Below are 23301 nucleotides of genomic sequence, written 5' to 3'. Positions count from 1 at the left end.
CTTTTGCACCTCTCTTTCCTTATACACACATCTAAGAGCTGAAACATGTCATATACTATGGAGTGGTTTTCTTGTGGGGAGTTATAGCATTCGAACAAACACTGATTTCTTGGGTGTCAAGGTTTATTGGCCAACCACGATAGGCTACTGACAGCCGTAAACTACGCCAACAACAACACGTTTCTCTTTTTAACGGAGTAATGTGCTCACTGTGAAGTATTCATTTTCTGGAGAAGTTGCTTGAACTGAGAAGTCTGAACAATGTCAATGGCTAAGGGAGTTTTGTGACCAGCAGTACAAAGTGTAAATTGGCCCTAGGGCAAATTCTAAATTCTACTATTATTACTACTACTACGACTACTACTTTTTGTTACAAAATTTAACACAATAATTGAAAATGTATTTCTGATAAAAAGGGTTATTATATTTCTATTCATAACATCTCCATTAGTAATACTTCTATTATGCCAAAAAATTCCGCTAGTTTGCTCCATGTTTTGCTCTGTGTCAAGATCTGATTTAAGATACATACCACACTAACGATCATCCAGTAAAAAACTACTTTAGATATTGTCTGTTTGGTACAGTTTGCTCTTATTGTTTTTGGATATGTAGATGTGATTCTGCGACTGATCAGTACAGGTAGTCCTAGTGCAGTGCCTCCATTCTAGTGGGATCCAGTGCTACTGACCACCCCAAAATCATGAACAATTCTACACTACTTGCCTTATCAGCTCGGATATGACATATTGTATATACAGGATTATAAGGAAGTAGAGATAGGGGTAGGAGTAAATAAGTTTGACTTCTTCCTGCTCTTTTTCAAATATGTACAATTTAACTTTAATTTTGTTTTTTTAAACCTTGTCTGTTGTGTTGTTTTTCACTTTCTTACATGTTCAAAATAAATAATTCAACCAATCAATCAATCAAACCTATAACTGTGTGTGTGGGTTTGCGTGTGTGGTGTGTGCGCGCAAATTACACTTACCACAGAGTTCCTTAGTGTCAACATTACTATCGCATCACAGCACATCGCAGGAGCAGCATTGGAAAAGGTAAGAAGGAAAGAAGGAAGGAGGGAAGGAAAGAAGTACAATAGCCGGGTCAGAAAAACGATTTGGCATGCAATATCAAATACAAACATACGCACAATTCAGGTCTGATTCATTGTGTGTTTGCCGGAGCATGAAAGGAAGCGATTAACAAGGAGGAGGAATGTATACAGAAGTATGAAAAAGAAGAAATAAAGCAGCGCCATAGACGGAGAAATTGTAACTGATGATGGGGGCAGATGAGGAGTTGGAAAGAAAGATACCATCTGTTCAGCTGCTGAATGACTGTTCAGCAAATAATACAAATTCCAAGGAACGCTCCAAAAATAAAATTACTTTTTGCATTGCTATTTCACAGAGGATGAAGCCACGTGCATAAGTAAATATTGTAATTATGTGCCTCATCAAATTGATCCAGGCCTAGTGTCTCTGTGAAGCACCAGGACTCCATATTTGCCACATCCAACCAAGAATCTACTTCTTATTCTTACTATCACTATTACAACTAAAATTACAAATATACTAAAAAGTGTGGAGAGGAAGAGGAAGTACATTTTAGATATTGGGGCAAATCTGGATGAAAGTGTGGACAGAGGATTGCTAATTATCCTTTTTCATACATGCCTGCATGTTTTGTTGTATATGACAAGACTGGTAAACAACAATACAGATACAAAAATGTGTTTTTATCTTACAGCACTATTATGCCCCAAAAAATTTTTTTTTATTATCTTACAGCACTGAAGTGAGCCGCCACGTGTTTACGATGATATCGTTGACAGTCATCGTGGCGCCTTGCTGTCAGAGGATTTCACAGCGTTCCTAGCGCCATTCTATAATTGTTAAAATGGTGTTTTCACATCACAGCCTCACTATTGCGTTGTTGCTTTTGTCATTTGGGTGAACACTATTAGAAATGTGGAAATTTCTTCATGACTATAACAAATCCATCCATCCATCCATTTTCTGAGCCGCTTCTCCTCACTAGGGTCACGGGTGTGCTGGAGCCTATCCCAGCTATCATCGGGCAGGAGGCGGGGTACACCCTGAACTGGTTGCCAGCCAATCGCAGGGAACACATAAACAAACAACTATTCGCACTCACATTCACACCTACAGGCAATTTAGTCAATTAACCTAGCATGCATGTTTTTGGGATGTGGGAGGAAACCAGAGTGCCCGGAGAAAACCCACGCAAGCACGGGGAGAACATGCAAACTCCACACAAACGGGGCCGGGGATTGAACCTTGGTCCTCAGAACTGTGAGGCAGACGATCTAGCCACCGTGCCACTCTAACCACCGTGCCGCCCTATAACAAATCATCAAACAAATATGACATTTGTGACCTTAATCCCTCGCTTAAAATTGGCAGAGAAGCAAAGAAAGAATGACATAGATAAATGGATGAAGGGTGCGGTGCGTCGAAGGGTGTCTCAGTTAAAGTCAGTGTTCTTCATCAAACAACTCCATCTATCAACTTCATGCTGTCTCAGGAAATGCTTAAACTGTCATTTCAGGTTTTACTCGTGCAAATCAATAACTTTACAGCTTTTACATGGGAACGCCAAGTCTTGATGTGTGGGTGTCAAGCACACAATAAATGAATCGAATCTTTCTTGTTTGCAACCACCGCGAAGGAGCTGATTTATAATATACCTGCTCCAAGCATGCAGATGGGTTACAGTCAGTGCACCTCTCCTGATTGTAGAATAGATGTGCTTGATTGGCTCAATACAAAAGGTCCATATATTGATATTTAAAGAGAGCCAATCAAGGAGCAACTGCGATTGACTGATTAATAGCAGTGGGAAAAGAAGAGGAAATGGTGAAAACATATCTCTGTCTGCTCTGCTTTTAGCAAGTGTAAAGGACACAAGCTTGGCAAAGAATAAGGGACAACTATTTGCATGCATTACACAGAGATATAGATGCTTCATGATTTATACTAAAATCAGAGTAATAGTGCCCTCACACGAGACAAGGACCAAATCTTTGACCAATTCGAGTGCTACATATCAGTCTTAAGTACTGTACACTAATTTGATGTTGTTGGCGTCTTAAAAATCCCATGTATGCAGCGTGGTTAATAAATTAATAGACTATTAGTAAAAAAAACCAAAAAAAAAAAAAACCAATGGGTTTAAATAAGCGACAATGTCAGGAAATTTGCAATACGATTCTGTGTTAATATTTATTGCACTGACTCTAGGACCCTGAAGACACATTAAGAAAATGCATGTCTGCTTAAGTGTGTTGTATCACAATGTGATAAAGTACTGAAAAATAGGAAACCGCGGCTAGGGTAGTGCAGTGTAAGTAAACCCCAGCTCGGTATTTGGAACGTGAGGTAACTGTGACTTGCAGTATTTGTGCTCACCTGGTGTTATCTGAGTCGATGGTATGAAACAATTTCTCCAGCTCTTCCTCGTTCAGCGTGCCATCAGAGAAGAACGCCTGGAACTCATCTAGAGAGAGTTTACCATCATCTGAAGGAGACACACACACACGCAAAAACACACACACATCCCTATGAATCATTATGAATCAGCAGGAGGCATTATCAGGATAGGCTACATTAAATATTGACGGAAACTACTACTGTGTGTCACTCAACTCTAGTGTTTCTGAAGTTTGTATGTTCTCCATGTGTTTGTGTGAGAACTGTCGACCTGCTCCTCCCACAGACCAAATATAATACAAGTTTCATTCAATTAAAACCTCTCAGTTAAGTGCCAATCCATCAACATCACGTAAAAGCAACGTTTTTGATCAAAATTGAGCTAAAGAAGTGGCGGGTAAGCTCCCCTTTGCCAGAAGAAAAGATAATGTTTAGAATATGTACTGTCTCTGAAATGATTGTTGGTGCTTTGCCATGGCTAAATCTTTTGAGACAATTACGTTTTTTTAAATGAAATCTTGACATTTACTACCTACCTACCAAATACACATACAAAGACCCAGCACAACTGCTGTCTTCAATGTTGCCATGAAATCAATCCAGCATGGCTTTCAGTCCAGTTCAAGCCAGCCAAACTCCTGCTGCCTGTCTGAGTCAGTACCTCAGCAGGAACACAATGTCGATTATGTCTGAAAACCTCGAGGCCCTTTGGAAAGCACTTGAAAAGCTCACGAAACAGTATTGGATTTGTGCTCAATTTATGAAACCCAACATAATAAAAAGTTTTTTTTGTTTTGTTTAGTTTGTCTTTTTTGTGTCCTACTGTAACCTGGATAGTGTTTACACTTTTACAATCTTTCTCAAGCTTTTTGGCTTTGAATCACTGTAGCACAATGTAATTCTTTAATGGGACCCAGCAATATATTTGCATTGCTTAACAATATCCAGTGTTATAATATCAATGCTGGTGTACAAAACACAAAAAACATAAACTGGTGGAATGCCTTTAGTATTACTGTTTTGTTACTATAGCTATAACTTCTATAAAATCTAAAACATAGTCGCAGAGTGGTTTTCTACTAAAATTTTTTCCCCCTTGTGTTAATGTTATGTGAAACTATTGTATTTAATGAATATGTAGTCAGCCAACTGAAATCCACTCAAGTCAGTTAAGTTTTTTTCTATCCATCCATCCATTTTCTGAGCCGCCTATCCTCACAAGGGTTGTGGGAGCGCTGTAGCCCATCCCAGCTAACTTCAGGTGAGAGGCAGGGTACACCTTGTACTGGTCGGCAGCCAATCGCAGGGCACATATAAACAAACAATCATTCGCATTCACACCTACGGCCAAGTCTTCAATTAACCTACCATCCATGTTATTAGGATGTGGGAGGAACCGGAGTACCCGGAGAAAACCCACGCAGGCGTGGGGAGAACATGCATATGCCACACAGGTGTGGCAGGGATTTGAACCCCGGGCCTCAGAACTGTGAGGCAGATGCGCAAAGCAGTCGTCCACCGTGTCTATATATATATATATATATATATATATATATATATATATATATATATATATATATATATATATATATATATATATATATATATATATATAATCATCATCATCATTATCCCTGCGATTGGCTGGCGACCAGTTCAGGGTGTACCCAGCCTCTCGCCCAAAGATAGCTGGGATAGGCTCCGGCACTCCTGCGATTAGACGAACATATTTGAACGGCATCGCTTCTTTCTTGAATTAAGTTTGGATTGGTAAGCTTGCTCTTAAGAACTTTCTTTCGTTCAAGTTGGGAGTTGATTTGCACTTTGACCCGAAACAATCTGTGGTCACTTCCAGTGTCAAATTTGTTTAGGGCAGTGCAATCCTTAAATACTCCTTTGTCGTTGGACAGGAAGTAGTCGATGATGCTAGTGTTACCTTTGGGGCTTGGTACCATATGTACCATCTTTATTATTTACAGGGTGATTGAAAAGTAACTCCCTATTTTAAAATACTTGTAATTTATTCATATGTTGTAATATCTATCTATCTATTTCTCAAATTTTTTGTGTATGTTCCATGATTAAAGGAGCAAGGCTATCCTACCAAACCAACGATTTTGGAAGAACTTGAAGGGCGAATACGAGAAGTTATGTGTTCCATCCCACAAGAGTTCCTTGTGAAATCCGTTAATGCGGTTCCCAGGCGGCTTGGGAAACTGGTGGCTAATGCTGGCGCCCATATCGAATTTGAAATATCAGTATCATATATATATATATATATATATACATATATATATATGTATATATATATACATATATATATATATACATATATATATATATATATATATATATATATATATATGTATATATATATACATATATATATATATATACATATATATATATATATATATATATATGTATATATATATATATATATATATATATACGTATATATATATATATATATATGATACTGATATTTCAAATAATTGCAGTCTCCATGAAAAAACAACATTAGGAAAGAACATTTTATTCCTTCAACCATCTCTCCATTCTTGCTCCTTGATGATTAGTTTGTATCACTACTGGCCGATGCTGTGAGTGGCTGCACGGTGAACGACTGATTAGCACATCTTCCTCAAAAGTTCTGAGGGCCGGGGTTCAAATCCCGGCCTCGCCTGTGTGGAGTTTGCATGTTCTCCCCATGCCGGCGTGAGTTTTCTCCGGGCACTCGGGTTTCCTCCCACATCGCAAAAATATGCATGTTAGGTTAATTGGTGACTCTAAATTGCCTGCAGGTGTGAATGTGAGTGCGAATAGTTGTTTGTTTCTATGTGCCCTGCGATTGGCTGGAGACCAGTTCAGGGTCTACCCCGCCTTCCGCCCGAAGATAGCTGGGATAGGCTCCAGCACGCCCGCGACCTTAGTAAGGATAAGTGGTACAGAAAATGGATGGATGGATGGATGTAATATTATGACCCAATTGTAATATTATGAACCATTTTATAATTGACTAAAAATGTGCTCGAGATAATTCATTCATAATGATTGTCATGATCATTTCTTTAGGCATTCTTAAAATGCACATCAGCTTTTTTTTGTTGTACTGCCATCCATTAGGAGCCTTTCCCTGCATGATGGACTGCAGCAAGGGAGGGTTTTTTTCCTGGATTCACTGCTCGTATGACTGATTGTCTCACCACATGATGCAGAGCTGGATATCAAATATTCATTTCCCTGCCCTCAAAGTGTGCCTGTCCTTGAGTGTGCTTTACTGGATCCAGCAGGTTGAGCTGTGGGGCTACTGCAGCACACTAGAAAGCTACAGGGACTGCAGCCTCCCAAAACGTGGAACAGAATTGTGCTGTTGTAAAAGTGGGCTTCTATCCTCCTTCTGCTGTTTCCTGGGTGGAGGATAAACATTTTTAAAAGAATGTGTAATTACAGCATGGAAAGTATTGCTTTCATCAATACACGTTAGATAGTCATTGTTGGGTGGTAGCATGGTTTCAAGTTGTGACGTTACTCGTGTTACTCTATTTCCCAATAGCGTGGTCGTAAAATCGCTATTTCAACATCAAAGTGCTTTTCAGTTCGGGAAGCTATTTCCCTGATAATATAACGGGGTAGTGTCCACTGAAGATACATTTCTGCCGGCGGTTCTAAACCTTAAATGTGTCTCTTCCGTTTGACATTCCGTACCTATCCGCTATTGGCAGTGTATAAGGACATGCCCACAAAGTGGAACGGAGTGGAATTGAAAGTGTGCAGCTGGAGACAATGCCAGTGGAGGGGGCAGAGATGTCTACATCTCGTAATTCCCCGAGGCAATACCTTAGCAAATTTATGTTATTGAATCCGCACAGAAAAGTGATTACGTTCCAGTGGTTTACACTACAAGCAAACACATCATTGCATCAGTGTAGTGGAGCTTCATTTAATGTGGAATAACTTTAGCTGAGCTCACTCCATTTTCAAAGTAGAAAACGCATCACTCTTGGTAGTCTGCATTAGGAACGTTTGCATTTTGGTGTGGATCCAGAAGAAGGAATGGCAATTTTTCAGTTATGGGACATTTTCCCACGAGATGATACACTGATTTAAATCAATTTTAATAATAATAGTAAGACATACTGTATAGGTGACCAGGCAATCCTCTTTTCCCTTGTCATGCTCATTTGGGAGCTACAAAAACAAAAAAAAGCCTCTCTTCAGGATTTAAAAATGATCTGCTTCGTGTACGTATTGCATGAACAGTGCCGTGAAAAAGTATTGCCACCTTCTCAAATTCTTAGATTTTTGCATAGTTTACCCACTTGATTTCATTTATTTAGGGGGGGGGGGAATACAAAATATTCCTGACCCTGTTTTTTTTTTAAGTCTGGACTTTGAAAAGGCCATTCCAAAACCTAACGGGAGCAAATACTTTTCCAGAGCACTCTATTCTCCCACTGGACTGGCTTTTGTTTTTGTCCTGCCTTTCTGCAACTCATCAGCCTGTATCGTCATTGGACCGGCTTCCTAGTCACGCATATGACTGTCTACATGTCAATCATTGTAGACAGAACAATTTATTGGCACCTCATTTGCAGTCACCCACGCTAGGAAATCTGTACCTTACATTTGCACATTTGACACCTAAACCTTAAATTATTTGTCAAGTGCGAGCGCTCTGTACTGTGATAAACGGCACACTTTCCTGGCCCCAGCAGGGTTGAAAGAGATGGACTTGGGCACTACATTGCTCATGCTCAATGAACAGTTACAGAGTGAGTGAGTGCACCCTGAGACAGCTGGTTATATATTTGTCAAATAGTCATGAGTGAGAGCATTGATCAACATGAGATGAACTTTTATACAGTTGGGGGAATGTGTAGATATGTATACATCGGTGGCGAATTACACAAATATTGATTCTTACAACGTCTACAGAGATGAGATCTACCATCAGTCCTGTCATGACAACAACATCATGAGACTATTGATGTTTCGGGTTACGTCTCAGCCAAGGAAGTGGGCTCATTCACAGCCATGAAGAATGAATTGCACCAGAGCAACCATCCAAACAGTGAACCGTTTCGTTACAAAAAAAGGCCATTTCTGGCATGATGAACTTGGACAACTTGCCATACAAAGTGACAACTGAGTTTCTCTAGAAAACTAATCCCGAAATGTTGGCCTTTAATGCCAGAAAACTTTGTAAAAACCAACAATTGCATCATCCTCTTTCGGTCATGGCTGTACAGTACATTATTAAACAGTGTATTTCCACTCAAGCCTGTGCATCCCCTCAAATTTGTCTGATAGAAGCTCGTTATTTATTTGACAAACAGTCATAAGTAAATGTGTCATCAATATGTAAACCTTTATAATAAGAATATTATATAGCTTTGGTGTATATGGCTTTAGACGGTTTAGGGTATATAGGGTTTTATAATTATTGATATTTTGCCAAATATTTTCTTAAGTAGGCTAGGGTAAAAATACAACTGGAAGTAGGCCTATTAATATAATTATCGGTTGTAATTGTAATTGTCTGTTAAAAGCCATTGGTTTAAAAACATTGCTTGTTATAATTATTTGGCCTCAAAGGGATCTTCTGGAAGTAGCCTAAGATGTCCTCTATTTTTGATAACCCAATTACGGTCACCTTACAATAACTATTTGCAGTATTGGAGGTTTAAAAAGGTCTGACTGCTGAGTCATTCTTAAGTTTTATTGTTTTTATCGTTCACAAATCGAGCATGGTCAGAGTCTGTCTGATGTGCATCCAGCCAGAGAGGCAACGTGATGGACATCTGTCATTCCAGGAAGTCAATCAAGACGCCCATTTTTGGGGGGTCTCATTCCTTCACCTTTCTTTCTGTCCAGTCTCACACAATTCCTTCTTCCAACGATCCTTGACAGAGAAGGCTGGCATTCTGATGGTGTGCAAAACTGCACCGAATGATCATTTGTAAGGCTTTCACGCATGGCACTATTTTGGTGACGCTTGGCATAACCTCCCCTAAACAGAATGGATGCTTGTTTAAGGCGTAGCACTGAAACACTTTTTTCTCTCCAGTTAACAGCACCAGGACCACTCTGTAGTTTCGCGTGGGTTCAACAATTTATTCAGACTTGATGGTTATAATTATTTCTAACCTGGTCCTCTCTGGCAGAGCAGTGGAGCAGGTCTGAGAGCTCAGGCACTGGTGTTTAATTCAGCAGTGACCCACTTTACTTTGAGCAGCCAACAAGCCCAGTTAAAGCTACTTTGGAATTCACCAGTAAAACAGCAGCAGCAGGGCATCAGACATTGACACATAATAAAGGCAGAGAGCCATTTTTTTAGTACTCCCAAATTACACATGGCAAACGAAGATCAACAGCCTCTCTGTCCGACTGGGTCACTGACTGAAATTGTTGTCGTTCTTGTGATACATTGCAATTAGTTTAGTATTTTTTTTCAAGAGGAGCAAAAAATAATTATTTATGGATTCGTTCTGATCATTGTCCTATTATATAACATTTTGTGTTGGTTGTCAGGTTGTTCACCGTAAATTTCTTCTTTCTTTCATTTTTTTTTTTTTTACTGAAGGGAAAAATAGAAACATACGGTAATCGTGTCATTTTTGTGGAAAATAGTTTTCATATTTTAGGGTGGCAAACTACTGTAAAATATTTATTTAGAACCTTTTTAAATATATGACACTGTCAAGAATTGCTTCAGTATGTTGTCAGGTCTTAAAGCGATTAACTGACTACATGGCTGCATCATACACACAATATTTTGTGTGGGAAACAGTTTAATATAATTGAAAAGCTGTTAGTTTGCCCACCTCATGACTGTGATTTTGAGATGTCATAATAATAATAATAGAATGACTACTATCGTGTGGCACGGTTAGAGCGCCTGCCTCACAGTTCTGCAGACCTGGGTTTGATTCCCGGTTCTGCCTGTGTTGAGTTTGCATGTTCTCCCTGTGCCTGGGTGGGTTTTCTGTGTGTTTTTTTTGGGGGTACTCCGGTTTCCTCCCACATCCCAAAAGACATGCACGCTAGGTTCATTGAAGTCTAAACTGCCCGTAGGTGTGAATGTGAGTGCGAATTGTCGTTTGTTTATAAGTGCCCTGCGATTGGCTGGCAACCCGTTCAGGCCCTGCCCGTTGATAGCTGGGATAGGCTCCAGCACTCCCGCGACCCTTGTGACGATAAGCGGCTCAGAAAATAATGGGATGGATGAATACTATCAAAAAACTACAATTTATTTTTAAAAGGTCAAATTCCAGGAGTCACAACTGAAACTGGAAGTATAACTTATGCTGGGTGGCATGTTACCAACCACAACAGTTTGACACCAATTAGAGAAGAATCAAACTGCTGCTATGTTTGCACCGCTTTGTCTAATTGTGGGTCTATACTCCTTATTAATACCATGTTTTTTCTTTCTTTCCAAATGTTGCAAAATGCGTTACAATTGGTTGTCGGGTTTTGTTGTTATTTTAAGGAAAAATAATAACAAAACAAAAAAAGACATTTATTTAAAAAAATAAAAATAAAAAAAGGTTATGTTTTGGGTATGGTGTGAAATACATGAGAACCTGGGTTGAATACAATTCATTCCGGGCTAGTAGCACTTCTCGCTAATGCTAGTCAACCTTACCACAACACAAAACCAAGCAAGCCCGCAGCAGTAGCCTACTATAATAAATATTATTTGTATACTGGGTTGCTGAAAAGTTGGGTATTCCTCCCTATTGCTTTTTGTCTACCGAGCAGGCAAAAATCTCCCACCGAGTGGGCAAAAATCGCTTTCGTCATTTCCGACCTGACTGGTCGTGCGGAGGCGTGGGCTACTGCTGAATGGAGCCGCAATTCCGCCACGTGTCATTCATGGGCTTTTTTCGTAAAGACTATGGAGCAAATTTTTCAATTTTCCACACCAGATCGTGAGGCAGCACGCTCCCTTGTCACCTTACAACAAGGCAAGCGCAGGGTGTCAGATTACGCGATTGAGTTTCGCATTCTAGCAGCTGAGAGTCATTGGAATAATCGGGCGCTACTCGATGCCTTTTTTTCAAGGACTATTCCCTGCCGTCAAGGATCATTTAGTCCCGCTAGACCTGTCGACCGACTTGGAAACTCACTCATCACTCTCGCCGTAAAAATCGACAAGAGGCTTTTGGATCGCGAGCTGGATGGAGATCGGCGGAGGGCTGCGTCACCGCGCACTTGGAGGACGAGCCTCGGTGACCAGCCAAACCAAGGCAGATCCCCTGTTTCTGGTCTCAACCCACTGGCTAGCGTCCCCACGGAGGAACCCATGCAACTGGGCAGGTTCCGTCTCTCCACTGAGGAACGGCAACGCCGGCTGAGGGAAGGGCGGTGCTTCTACTGCGGTCAGTTGGGTCATTCCGTGATCAACTGCCACGTCAAAGTTGCCGGTGCCGGTAGCAAGGGCACGGGAGAGGTGAGTCAAAATTTCATTAAGGAAGACCCTACCCGGGTTCTTCCTCAAGTGACACTATGCTCTCCGGATCAAGAAATTCATACACCTGTATTTATTGACTCTGAACCTGACTTGTCTCAAGTGCCCACCTTTTACCATGACATTAAAGACGTTTTTTCCAAGTCCAAGGCCAAATCCCTTCCACCCCACAGACCTTATGACTGTGCTGTTGACTTGCTGCCTGGAACCACACCCCCACGAGGGAGGTTGTTCTCTCTTTCAGGGAACACAAGGCCATGAAGGAGTACGTGGAAGAATCACTGGCAGCCGGGATCATTCGCCCATCTTCATCCCCTGCGGGAACAGGATTTTTCTTTGTGGACAAAAAGGACAAGACTCTGCGACCCTGTATTGATTACCGGGGTCTCAACGAGATAACTGTAAAAAACAGGTACCCTCTTCCTCTCATCTCAACCGCCTTTGAGTTCCTGGAGGGAGCCAAGATTTTCACCAAACTAGACTTAAGAAATGTGTATCATCTAGTCAGGATAAGGGAGGGGGATGAATGGAAAACAGCATTCAACACACCAACGGGACATTATGAGTATTTGTTAATGCCTTTTGGACGCTCCAGCTGTTTTCCAAAACCTTGTCAATAATGCCCTGCGTGACATGTTGAATGTGTATGTTTTTGTTAATTTGGATGACATTTTGATATTCTCCCCGGATGAGGAGACTCACATTATTCATGTCCGCTCTGTATTGCAGCGGTTACTGCAGAATCAACTATATGTCAAGGCTGAGAAATGTGAGTTCCACAAGGCTTTTCTTTTCTGGGTTACGTCCTGGCTCAAGGTGAAGTCAAAATGGACCCTTGCAAAGTTGATGCCGTTATTAATTGGCCTACTCCCACGTCACGCAAAGATGTACAAAGGTTCTTAGGGTTCGCTAACTTCTACAGAAAATTTATCAGAAATTTCAGTTCTATAGCCTCTCCTTTGCATGATCTTACCTCGCCACAGACCTTTTGTATGGAACCCGCTTTGTCAGGCAGCTTTTCAGAAACTTAAATCGAGCTTTACCTCCGCTCCCATCCTTACTTTGCCAGATCTCAAACAGCAGTTTGTGGTAGAAGTCGATGCGTCTGATGCCGGAATAGGAGCAGTGCTCTCCCAGAAATCTCTCAAGAATGATAAATTACATCCTTGTGCTTTTCTCTCCAAAAAACTGACCCCAGCTGAGAGACATTATGACATTGGTGACCGTGAACTGCTGGCAGTCAAGGTGGCTTTGATGGAGTGGAGGCACTGGCTCAAGGGGGCACAGACTCCGTTTTTAGTATGGACAGATCACAAGAACCTTGAGTATATGAAATCTGCTAAAAGATTAAATGCGAGGCAAGCTAGATGGGCTCTGTTCTTCACGAGAATTAATTTAATGTTATCCTACCGACCTGGTTCTAAAAATGGTATGCCAGATGCTTTGTCACATATTTTCTGCGAAGAGAATTCTTTGTCCGACCCTAAGACTATTTTGCCTAAGTCATGTTTCATTTCCGCTTTTGTTTGGGACATTGAAACTGCGGTTAAAGAGGCTCTGAAAAACACTCTTAGCCCTGAAGATTACCCTGAAAACAGGCTTTATGTGGTTCCGACCTTAAGGGGAAGAGTCATCCACTGGGCTCACACGAACTGTACTGTATGTCACCCAGGCATTGCCAAAACGCAATCAGTGGTCGAACAGCGCTTTTGGTGGCCTAATGTTAGGAGGGATGTTATCGATTACGTCAATGCTTGCCAGGTATGTGCTGCTAACAAGCGCTCTCGTCAACGTCCTTCAGGGGAGTTGCGACCCCTGCCAATACCACAACGTCCTTGGTCAGACATTTCCGTAGACTTTGTGACAGGATTACCGGCCTCGAAAGGAAATACCACAATTTTCACCGTTGTTGACAGGTTCTCTAAAATGGCTCACTTCATTGCACTCCCGAAACTCCCCTCAGCTAAAGATACTGCAGAGTTAATGATCAATCACGTGTTCAAATTCCATTCCAATTCCAAATTCCAAGAATGTGGTGTCTGATAGGGGTCCCCAATTTATTTCGCAATTTTGGAAGCATAGGTGATACCAATCTCATAGGTGATACCGTCGGTCTGTCATCTGGGTTTCACCCTGAAACCAACGGCCAAATCGAGAGGCTGAACCAGGACCTGGAGACTGGGCTCCGATGTCTCGCTTCACAGGAGCCGCGATCCTGGTCTCAGAAACTGGTTTGGATCGAATACTCCCACAATTCCCTCCCCTCTGCATCCACTTGTCTATCGCCTTTTCACGTTGTGCATGGTTACCAACCATCTCTGTTTCCTGCCATAGCCCCAGAGTCCACAGTTCCAGCGGCATTGACCTTGGTGAGAGGCTGCAGGAGGACCCGGGAGCAAGCCCGCCAGATGCTGCTGCTGTGCCAGGCACGGTCCTACAAAGCCGCTGCTGACCGTCGGAGGACACCGGCCCCGAACTACAAAGTGGGTCAGCAAGTTTGGCTCTCGACCAAACATATTCCACTCCGGGTGGAGTCCAAGAAGCTCGCTCCCAGGTTCATTGGGCCCTTCCCATCACAAAGATCATCAACCCTGTCACCATGAAGCTTAGGCCCCCAAGGTCGATGCGGGTCCACCCTGCTTTTCATGTCAGCCTACTCAAGCCAGCCCAGGAGTCCCCTCTGGTCCCACCTTCCAGGCCCCCTCCTCCCCCCCGGTTTGTGGATGGGGGCCCTGTCTTCTCTGTGAAGCGGCTGTTGTCGTCTCGTCGGAGTGGGAGGGGGTTTCAATATCTGGTGGACTGGGAGGGCTACGGGCCTGAGGAACGTTCATGGGTGCCGTCTGCGTTTATCATGAATGACTCGCTCATTCGGGACTTCCACGTTGCGCATCCAGGGGCCGGCCGTTAAGGGGGCGGGGGCGGGGACGTACTGTCATGGGTGTGTGTTCCGGTTTTTGTCTTCCCCCTGTTTCACACACACCTGCTCCTGTGAGCATCTTCACCACCTGTGCCTCGTTCACCCGAATTACCCCTTGTATTTAACCTCGTGTCTCATTCCCTCTCGTCGCCAGTTTGTTGTACCTTGTCGTCGCGTTCCAGCATTCCTTGTTTCCACGTCACAGACTCATAGTAAGACTTGACCCTGTTCCGATTATCGACCTCGCCTCTTTGCCTCATGTTTTTGGATACTGTTGCCTTTCTTTGGTTGCCTGCCTGTGTACCGACCTATGCCCGTATATTAAACCTCTCTTTTTGGAAACTGTCCATTTGTTTTGGAGTCATGCATTTTTGGGTCCAATCCTCTGTTCCGTCCATGACAGGTAATGGCTGTAATGAACACTTTCAGAAGAGGCAGGAACCTACAAGAGCGGAGGTAGAACCAAGCAGGTAGATTACATATTTTTTTGCAGACGATGTAATCTGAAGGAGGTTACTGACTGTAAAATGGTTGTAGGGGAGAGTGTGGCTAGTCAGCATTGGATGGTGGTGTGTGAGATGACTCTGGTGGTGGTGAGGAATATTAAGAAGAAAAAGGCAGAGCAGAGAACCGTGTGGTGGAAGCTGAGAAAGGAAGAGTGTTGAGTGCTTTTCGAGAATTGCCGTGATAGGCTCTCGGTGGACAGGAGGAGCTTCCAGAAGACTGGACCACTAAAGCCAAAGTGATCAGAGAGACAGGCAGGAGAGTACTTGGTCTATCTTCAAGTAGGAAAGGGGAAAAGGAGAGTTGGTGGTAGAACCTCAAAGTACAGGAAATAATACAAGGAAAGAGGTTAGCTCAGAAGAAGTGAGACACTGAGGAGACTGAGGAGAAGAAGAGGAATACATGGAGATACAATGTAGGGTGAGGGTAGAAAAGGGAAAAGTTGAAACGAGGCATATGATGACATTAATGCCAGGTTTGACCCTGAAGAAGGAGAAAAAGATCTACAGAGGTTGGCCAGACAGTGGGATAGAGATGGGAAGAATGTACAGTAGGTTAGGGTGATTAAAGATAGAGATGGAAATGTGTTAACTGGTGCCAGGAGTGTGCTGGATAGATGGAATGAATACTTCAAGGAGTTGATGAATGAGGAAAATGATAGAGAAGGAAGAGTAGATGAGGCAAGTGTGTTGGACCAGGAAGTAGCAATGATTAGTCAGGGGGAAGTTAGAAAGGCACGAAAGAAGATGAAAAATGGAAAGGCAATTGGTCCTGATGACGTACATCTGGAGGTATGGAAGCATCTATGAGAGGTGGTTGTGAAGTTTTTGACCAGCTTGTTCATCAGAATTCTAGTAGGTGAGAAGATGCCTGCGGAATGGAGGAAAAATGTGCAGGTGCCCATTTTTAAGGACAAGGGTGATGTGCACCGCTGTGGGAACTATAGAGGAATGAATTTGATGAGCCACACAATGAAGTTCTGGGAAAGAGTCTTGGAGGCCTGACTCAGGACAGAAGTGAGTATTTGCAAGCAACAGTATGGTTTAATGCCTAGAAAGAGTACCACAGATGCATTATTTCCCTTGAGGGTGTTGACGGACAAGTACAGAGAATGTCAGAAGGAGCTACATTGTGTCTTTGTATTTCTAGAGAAATATGACGGAGTACCCACAGAGGAACTGTGGGACTGCATGCGGAAGTCTGGAGTGGCAGAGAAGTATGATAGAATAGTACAAGACATGTATGAGGGCAGCAGAACAGTGGTGAGGTGTGTTTTAGGTGTGACAGAGGAGTTTAAGATGGAGGTGGGACTGAATCAGGGATCAGCCCAGTTCCTGTTTGCAGTGGTGATGGATAGGCCGTGGAACATGATGTTCACAGATGACATTGTGATATGCAGTGTAAGCAGGGAGCAGGTGTCAGGTGTGTTGTGTGACAGAAGAGTCTCTGCTTGGATGAAGGGCAAAGTTCATAAAACAGTGGTGAGCCCTGCCATGATGTATGGATTAGAGACAGTGGCACTGAAGAGACAACAGGAAGCAGAGCTGGAGGTGGCAGAAATGAAGATGTTGAGGTTCTCTTGAGGAGTGACCAGGTTGGATAGGATTAGAAATGAGCTCATCAGAGGGACAGCCAAGGCTAGTTGTTTTGGAGACAAATATAGAGAGGGCAGACTTTGATGGTTTGGACACATTCAGAGGAGTATATTTTTAGAAGGGTTATGAGGATGGAGCTGCAAGGCAAGAGAGCTAGAGGAAGACCAAAGAGAAGATGTTAGAGAGGAGGATATAGGAGATAGGCTTACATGGAAAAGGATGACACGCTGTGGCGACCCAGCCGAAAGAAAAAGAAGAAGAAGCCATAAATGCACTGTAGTCCAGTAGTCCAGCTCTTATGTATCCATTGTCCATTTTATGCACTTTTATGTTTTCAAACATAGACAAATCAGTCAAAATCAAAGATTAGTTTGATTAATCAAAGATTAATTTGGCCACACAGTTTTGAACAAGTTCACTTCTAAAATGACACTATAGCACAATTTTAAGTTATTAGAAATAGGAAATATGTATTGACTATACACTACATCACTTGATTCCCATTGTACAGTAAATCACATAATACCCTCTAAACATGATGTGTTATACTGTTTTTCCTATGACTACTGAATGAATCCAAGCATTGGGGTGTGAAAGACACAAAACATATGTTTGAGGTATATTTACACCCTAAACAACCCAATGGAGCCAGAGACCAAATGATGATTATTGTTTTTTTTCTGTTTTTTTTCTTGCACAGCCAAGATGCCTATCTCCTATTTCCAATAATTAGAAAAATTGCGCCAGTGTGCCATTTTCAAATTTAACTGATTCAAATCTGTATAGCCAAATTTCAGCCCTCTATCCTTCAAATTTAACTGATTTGTCTTTGAAGAGCGGCACGGTGGCCGACTGGTTAGAGCGTCAGCCTCACAGTTCTGAGGACCCGGGTTCAATCCCTGGCCCCGCCTGTGTGGAGTTTGCATGTTCTCCCCGTGCCTGCGTGGGTTTTCTTTGGGCACTCCGGTTTCCTCCCACATCCCAAAAACATGCATTAATTGGAGACTCTAAATTGCCCCTAGGCATGATTGTGAGTGCGAATGGTCGTTTGTTTCTATGTGCCCTGCGATTGGCTGGCAACCAGTTCAGGGTGTACCCTGCTTCTTGCCCGATGACAGCTGGGATAGGCTCCAGCACGTCTGCGACCCTAGTGAGGAGAGGCGGCTCAGAAAATGGATGGATGGATGGATGTCTTTGAAGAAAATCACGTCCCAAAAATGGACAAAGGATGCATAAGGGCTGGACTACTGTTCATTTGTGTAAACCTCATAAATTCATTTTAAACAGACACGTCACCACCACCAACCACCCCTGAGAGAGCAGTGTCACCCATGATTGCAGCGACTCTCTCCTGAAACGGGATGAGGCTCTCGATGCCGATTCCTCCACCTGTTCTGGCTACACTTTGGCGGTGGGCAGCTGTCCTCCACTTCACATACACCTTAATGTCTGACCACTTCTTTTTTAGTTCAGCGCGTGTGCGCTGTTCTTTCTCCACAGCATTAACAGCCGCACACACGCTGTCCCATTCAATCCTCTTTCGCTTGTTGTTAATGTCGGAGGACAGCGTGCCAAAGAGGATTTTCTTGCACACCTTCACTTCACTGAACAACTTCACATTCAGAAAAAATCTTTTTCTTCATTACCTTGCTCATTTTCCTTTTTTTCCTGATAATGCTGAAATCGGGATCTCAGATGCAGGGTTCAATTAAATATGATTTGCATATTTAATTCTACGTTTATTTGCATGTACGAAGGAAATGTGCTTGGATTCATGCGTACGCACAGATTCCTTCATCTGTATATTTTTGTGTGTACGACGTTTTCTGGATTTGAGCGTATGCCATGTTTCAGTCGGAAATCCACGCAAGTCTTGTACATGAGGCCCCTGGTGATAAGCTGTCTTGAATCGTTTACACACATTCTTTTAAGACTTAACGGCAAAATAATTGCCATTTTAAATAACAAACAGTTCTCTGAGCCTAATTAATGTATTAAATGTATTACCGAAACCTTAGAAGAAATGAAAAATGCCTGTATGTTTCTTATTAGTTGAGACGAAAATGTGAGGTTTTAACAGCCCATTTTCTGATTTTTCAATGGCAGCATCCACTCGAGCCACCTCATTCCTGACCACACCGACAACAAACTAATCATCAGAATTACATCAAACTTTACAGAAAACAAGAATAAAAATAGTTCATCATGTCGATGTATCTGTCAATCATTTCGAAATCTTATGAACGTGTTATTTTAGATGCTGAAATTGAGGAACATTTTCATCTTTGTAGGAAGTACAAAGAAGCGTGCAAAGAAAAGTATGCATTCATCCCACCTGGGTTTATAAATGCCAAGTCATCTTGTCTCATCGGTAACGAGGTTGCAGCCGGAACGTGGGCTGTGCGGAGTGGACGGGACATGGGCTGTGTGAAGGGGAGGTCGTGGCTGCCGTCGGACTGCCGGGCTTTGTTATGCTTGGCAGGGATGGAAGCCGGCGCAAGGGGCAGCCCTCACCTGATCGATTGCAAAGCGACGCTCAGACAGGTGAGGTGCATTTGAAGTGACGATGATATGTCCTGTAATTCACATTAGCTGTCACCACTATTTTCTTTTTTTACTGGGTGATTATCGTACACCCCTCGTTAGCAGTTACAGCCGCTGTTTTGTAGACATTACTTCTGATTCACCGCCAGCCTTCAAAGTTAACATGAATATTTGACTTCTAAAGCCGTCAATGTTAAACGGCACATTTCGGTCCCATGGGACCGTCATGTGGCCGTAATCAGCCAATCAGTGTATTACTTGTGATATAGTCACATGACACATGGGTTACGCGGCCAATCAGGTGCTCAAAGTCTGTAACAAGTAAGTGAAGTGAGCAGTCTTTTTTTTCCCACCATTGTGCTGTAGCAGCCCGGCTCATTATTTTGCCTTGACTAACGTCAACTGGCGAGCCAGATTTAATCGGCGGCGGGGCAATTATGGACTTTGGGCTGCTCGTTGCTGACCTCTACAGAAAGGGTCCTGGGACATAACTGTGGTATCTTACTGGTGTGTTTTTATTTTGATAGCCAGATTTTACAGGATGTGTTCCTGCCTTGAGTCGTTTATCAAAAACTTGCATTGTGAAAAAAAAGTAGGTGATTTTCCTCACAGGTGTGCCTCATTTTAAATGTTTTAAGCATAGCACACTGAAGTGAGGTCTCATGTGCTATGTTAGGTCTTTTGTGACATCATGATGACAGTATGTTGAACAAACCTTTGGAGGTATATTTTTCCATTAGGATTCTGGTCGAAATTAGGAATTGTACGACTTCCGCAGAATTCTACTCCAAAGTTTCCACTGTCATACCTCAATGAACTCCACAAAGTATTTTAACATGCTAATTTGTTGATTGAATCTTGCAAACGGAAGCTGATTGCTGTGCATATAGAGGGGAAATGTCATTAATTCTCCTCTTCTCTCTTTCACGAGGAAATAGAGTAATCTGTGATCTGCAATGATGGCAGCATTTTAGTTCTGCTCGCTGTGTCAGGGCTTTGAAGCTATGCTTGATGAGCACCAAGGGAGGCCATGTCTTCTTGAGAGACAGGTCAGTGTGAAAGAGTTAAGGGTGAACACTCAAGGGTGGAGTGTACTGTGTGCTGTATGTCTGTGAGAAAGAAGGAAAAATAAAGAAAAATGGTCTATATGTCAATGTCTGCTTTTTTTCTCCAGTGTCCATCTAAGGGAAGCATCTATTCTCCCTGCTGTGCTCCACATCCTTCTGACACCATCATATTCATTGATAAAGACAAAACAACATCATCTTCATTGTCGTTACTTCTTTATTACAATTCTTGTCCCAGATGCTGACAATACTTGAGATTCTTGCTTATTTAAATAGTTTATTTGTGGTTTTGTCCACCCAATGTCATCTGTCTTTCTTGCTTTCATGATGTTTAAGCTTTAGATTTGGGGCTGTATGATGGGTTGTCATAGCAACAAGAAAAAGGGGGGAACTGACCCTGCTTTCAGAACGAGGACACCACCATCTTTCTCCTGCTGTACCAGTAAAGCACATGCACTCACGTGCACTCAAACGAATACACGTGTGCACACACGCACATGTACACACACACACCCCTACACACACACATCAGCACTCACACGATCATTCTTCTACTTCATTTTCTTGTCTTACTTCATTCCACCAACTCTTAATCCAACGTAAACTCCCCTTTTCGCTTCCTCTGTCTTATTATCAGCTGTCTTGTCTACTACATTATTGTTTGTGTGTGTGTGCGTGTGTTTTTGTGTGTGTGTGTAGGCACGCGTGTGTGTAGGTGTGTGTGAGAATAAAAGATAAATGAGGAACAAAACTTAATGTCACTGATTTGTCAGCTTCTTTCTTTTCTCCCAATCGATCACCTCATCACACACACCTTATTACACATGATTTTGCATCTTACTCGACACCTGCTCAAGCATTGTTTTAAATGAAGTAAGAGGGTTGTTTTGCTGCTCTATATTTAGAGTGACAGAATGCTGTTCGGTATCAAGACACAAAAAGACACTACAGGGAACAATCTTGTTTGGGCTTCAGTGCTTTTTTCTTTTTAAAGCTGCAACAAATTCTTGTAACAGAAGTTCATGACAGTTGTACGGCTCCTCCAAAGTTTGGCATGGGTGGTTGCAAAATTTGGAATTGGACCAAACATTTGTTTAGCTTTCTGTGATTTTGTGACACCACAGAAAGCAGATCGAACTTATGAACTGGTGACGTAACAAATTTATATGTAAATCAGAACGCACCATATTCTCACTAACCCACTAGTCATTTGAAAGATTTTGAAAGAAAAACTTGTAAGCGCTCTCTCTCCATGTATATATATATATATATATATATATATATATATATATATATATATATATATATATATATATGTCGATATATATGTGTGTGTGTGTGTGTGTGTAGCAGACATGCTCTCGCCAGATGGCACCATGACCACCCCACCTCGGACTGGGACTGCATCCCCGTCTCCGCTCCCCCGTCGAGACAGACGGTCTCAGGGATGCCTGGTTTATCTCACACGGACGCCAAATGAATTACCAGCCAGTTTGGAGGAGCTCATCAAAGCGGAGACTAAGAATCATGACTCCTCCCCCGGACTTAAAATCAATTAGCAGTTACCCCAGAAAACTGGACTCCCAGTCATCAGAAGACCCCTTGGGTGTGCAGGGCTCAAGATACCGACCCAAAAAGCTTAAAAATCCGCCAGTCCCGCATGCCAAGATAAAAGTTCAAAAGGGCAATTTGTCCTTTTGAAATGCAACTGAAAACCTCTGGGACAATGGATGGGACACGAGCGACACCCACAGGCGGTAGAGATCTACTGCAACTCCGGAGGAACGACTCACAATCTTCACCGGATTTGTTGTATGATATTTTAAGAACTTTGCATGAATGCTCCCAGTGTCATCACAACAGCGCCACTAGTGATTGTATTTCTGCAAATTTGAATGATGTCAAATCTGTTTATCAACTGAACCGGCTGAGACGTTTCGCCCCGCACAACACAAATGCCACATTGCAAACATTAGAGTGTTCTCAACAACAACATACAATTGAAACTTTCAGTACAGGGATTAAAGAGGATGTGTGCGTGACAGTGCGAAGCTGGAAATCGGTTTCATTATCTTGGATCCAATAATTAAAATTTCATCCCACTAGTTTTAAACCACAAAATAATCCTAAAATGGAAAAGTAACATTAAGAGGCGGTCAATGGCCCCTTTGGCCCCCCTTTCGGCTGGACCCCCTTTTGTTACGCGGTCACTAGCGCTCGTTCGACCACCTTGGCGAAGACTGGCCCAGCCAGGAAGCCCCACCTCTCACCACAAGCTGGCGAGGACACATCAGACCCTTTCCCACCACAGGGCACCCTGCCAGCGCCCCGAGCTACCCTTTTGGGTGCCTGGGCAGCTCACGGGCAAGCTCCGTTGGGAAGGAAATAGGCGGCGTACGTCTGCTCCGAGCGTCTTGCGAACAGCGGGCTTCAGCCGCCCTGCCTCGGAAGTCTTTTACTTGCTTTTTCTTTTTTCCTTCCTCGTTTTTCCGCCAAATCCACCCGTTCCCCGCGCTTACCGGACTGGCCAAACATTCGGAAGATCGACCAGCCTGCCTAAATTGTGTTCCACGCAAGTCCAATTTGCGGTCTACTAAAGTACAGATTGGTGCATATTTGGGTTTAAATTAACGAAAAAAAGGAAACCCCAGCTCTATGTCACCGCACAATCATTCCACCCTCACATCAAAATTTCAATTACCTTTACCAATGTTCGTCTGTCCTTTGTTCTGCTTTTCCCTGC

At 42.6% G+C, this 23301-nt stretch overlaps 1 protein-coding gene across 1 annotated transcript in view; it reads right to left on the bottom strand.

Moving 5' to 3' along the window:
* The window catches only part of necab2 (N-terminal EF-hand calcium binding protein 2), a 179971-nt gene that overhangs the window by 93067 nt on the left and 63603 nt on the right, over positions 1–23301 (bottom strand). Inside the window, exons 3-4 of the mRNA XM_061676991.1 lie at positions 3435–3543; positions 992–1017 (exon numbers count right to left, since the gene is read on the bottom strand). Coding sequence (XP_061532975.1) covers positions 992–1017; positions 3435–3543 — 135 coding nt within the window. The remainder of the gene's footprint in view (positions 1–991; positions 1018–3434; positions 3544–23301) is intronic.

Source organism: Phycodurus eques, chromosome 5 (assembly GCF_024500275.1).
Source record: "Phycodurus eques isolate BA_2022a chromosome 5, UOR_Pequ_1.1, whole genome shotgun sequence".
In the NCBI taxonomy this organism is placed as follows: Eukaryota; Metazoa; Chordata; class Actinopteri; order Syngnathiformes; family Syngnathidae; genus Phycodurus; species Phycodurus eques.
This window is presented reverse-complemented; position numbering and strand designations above follow the sequence as displayed.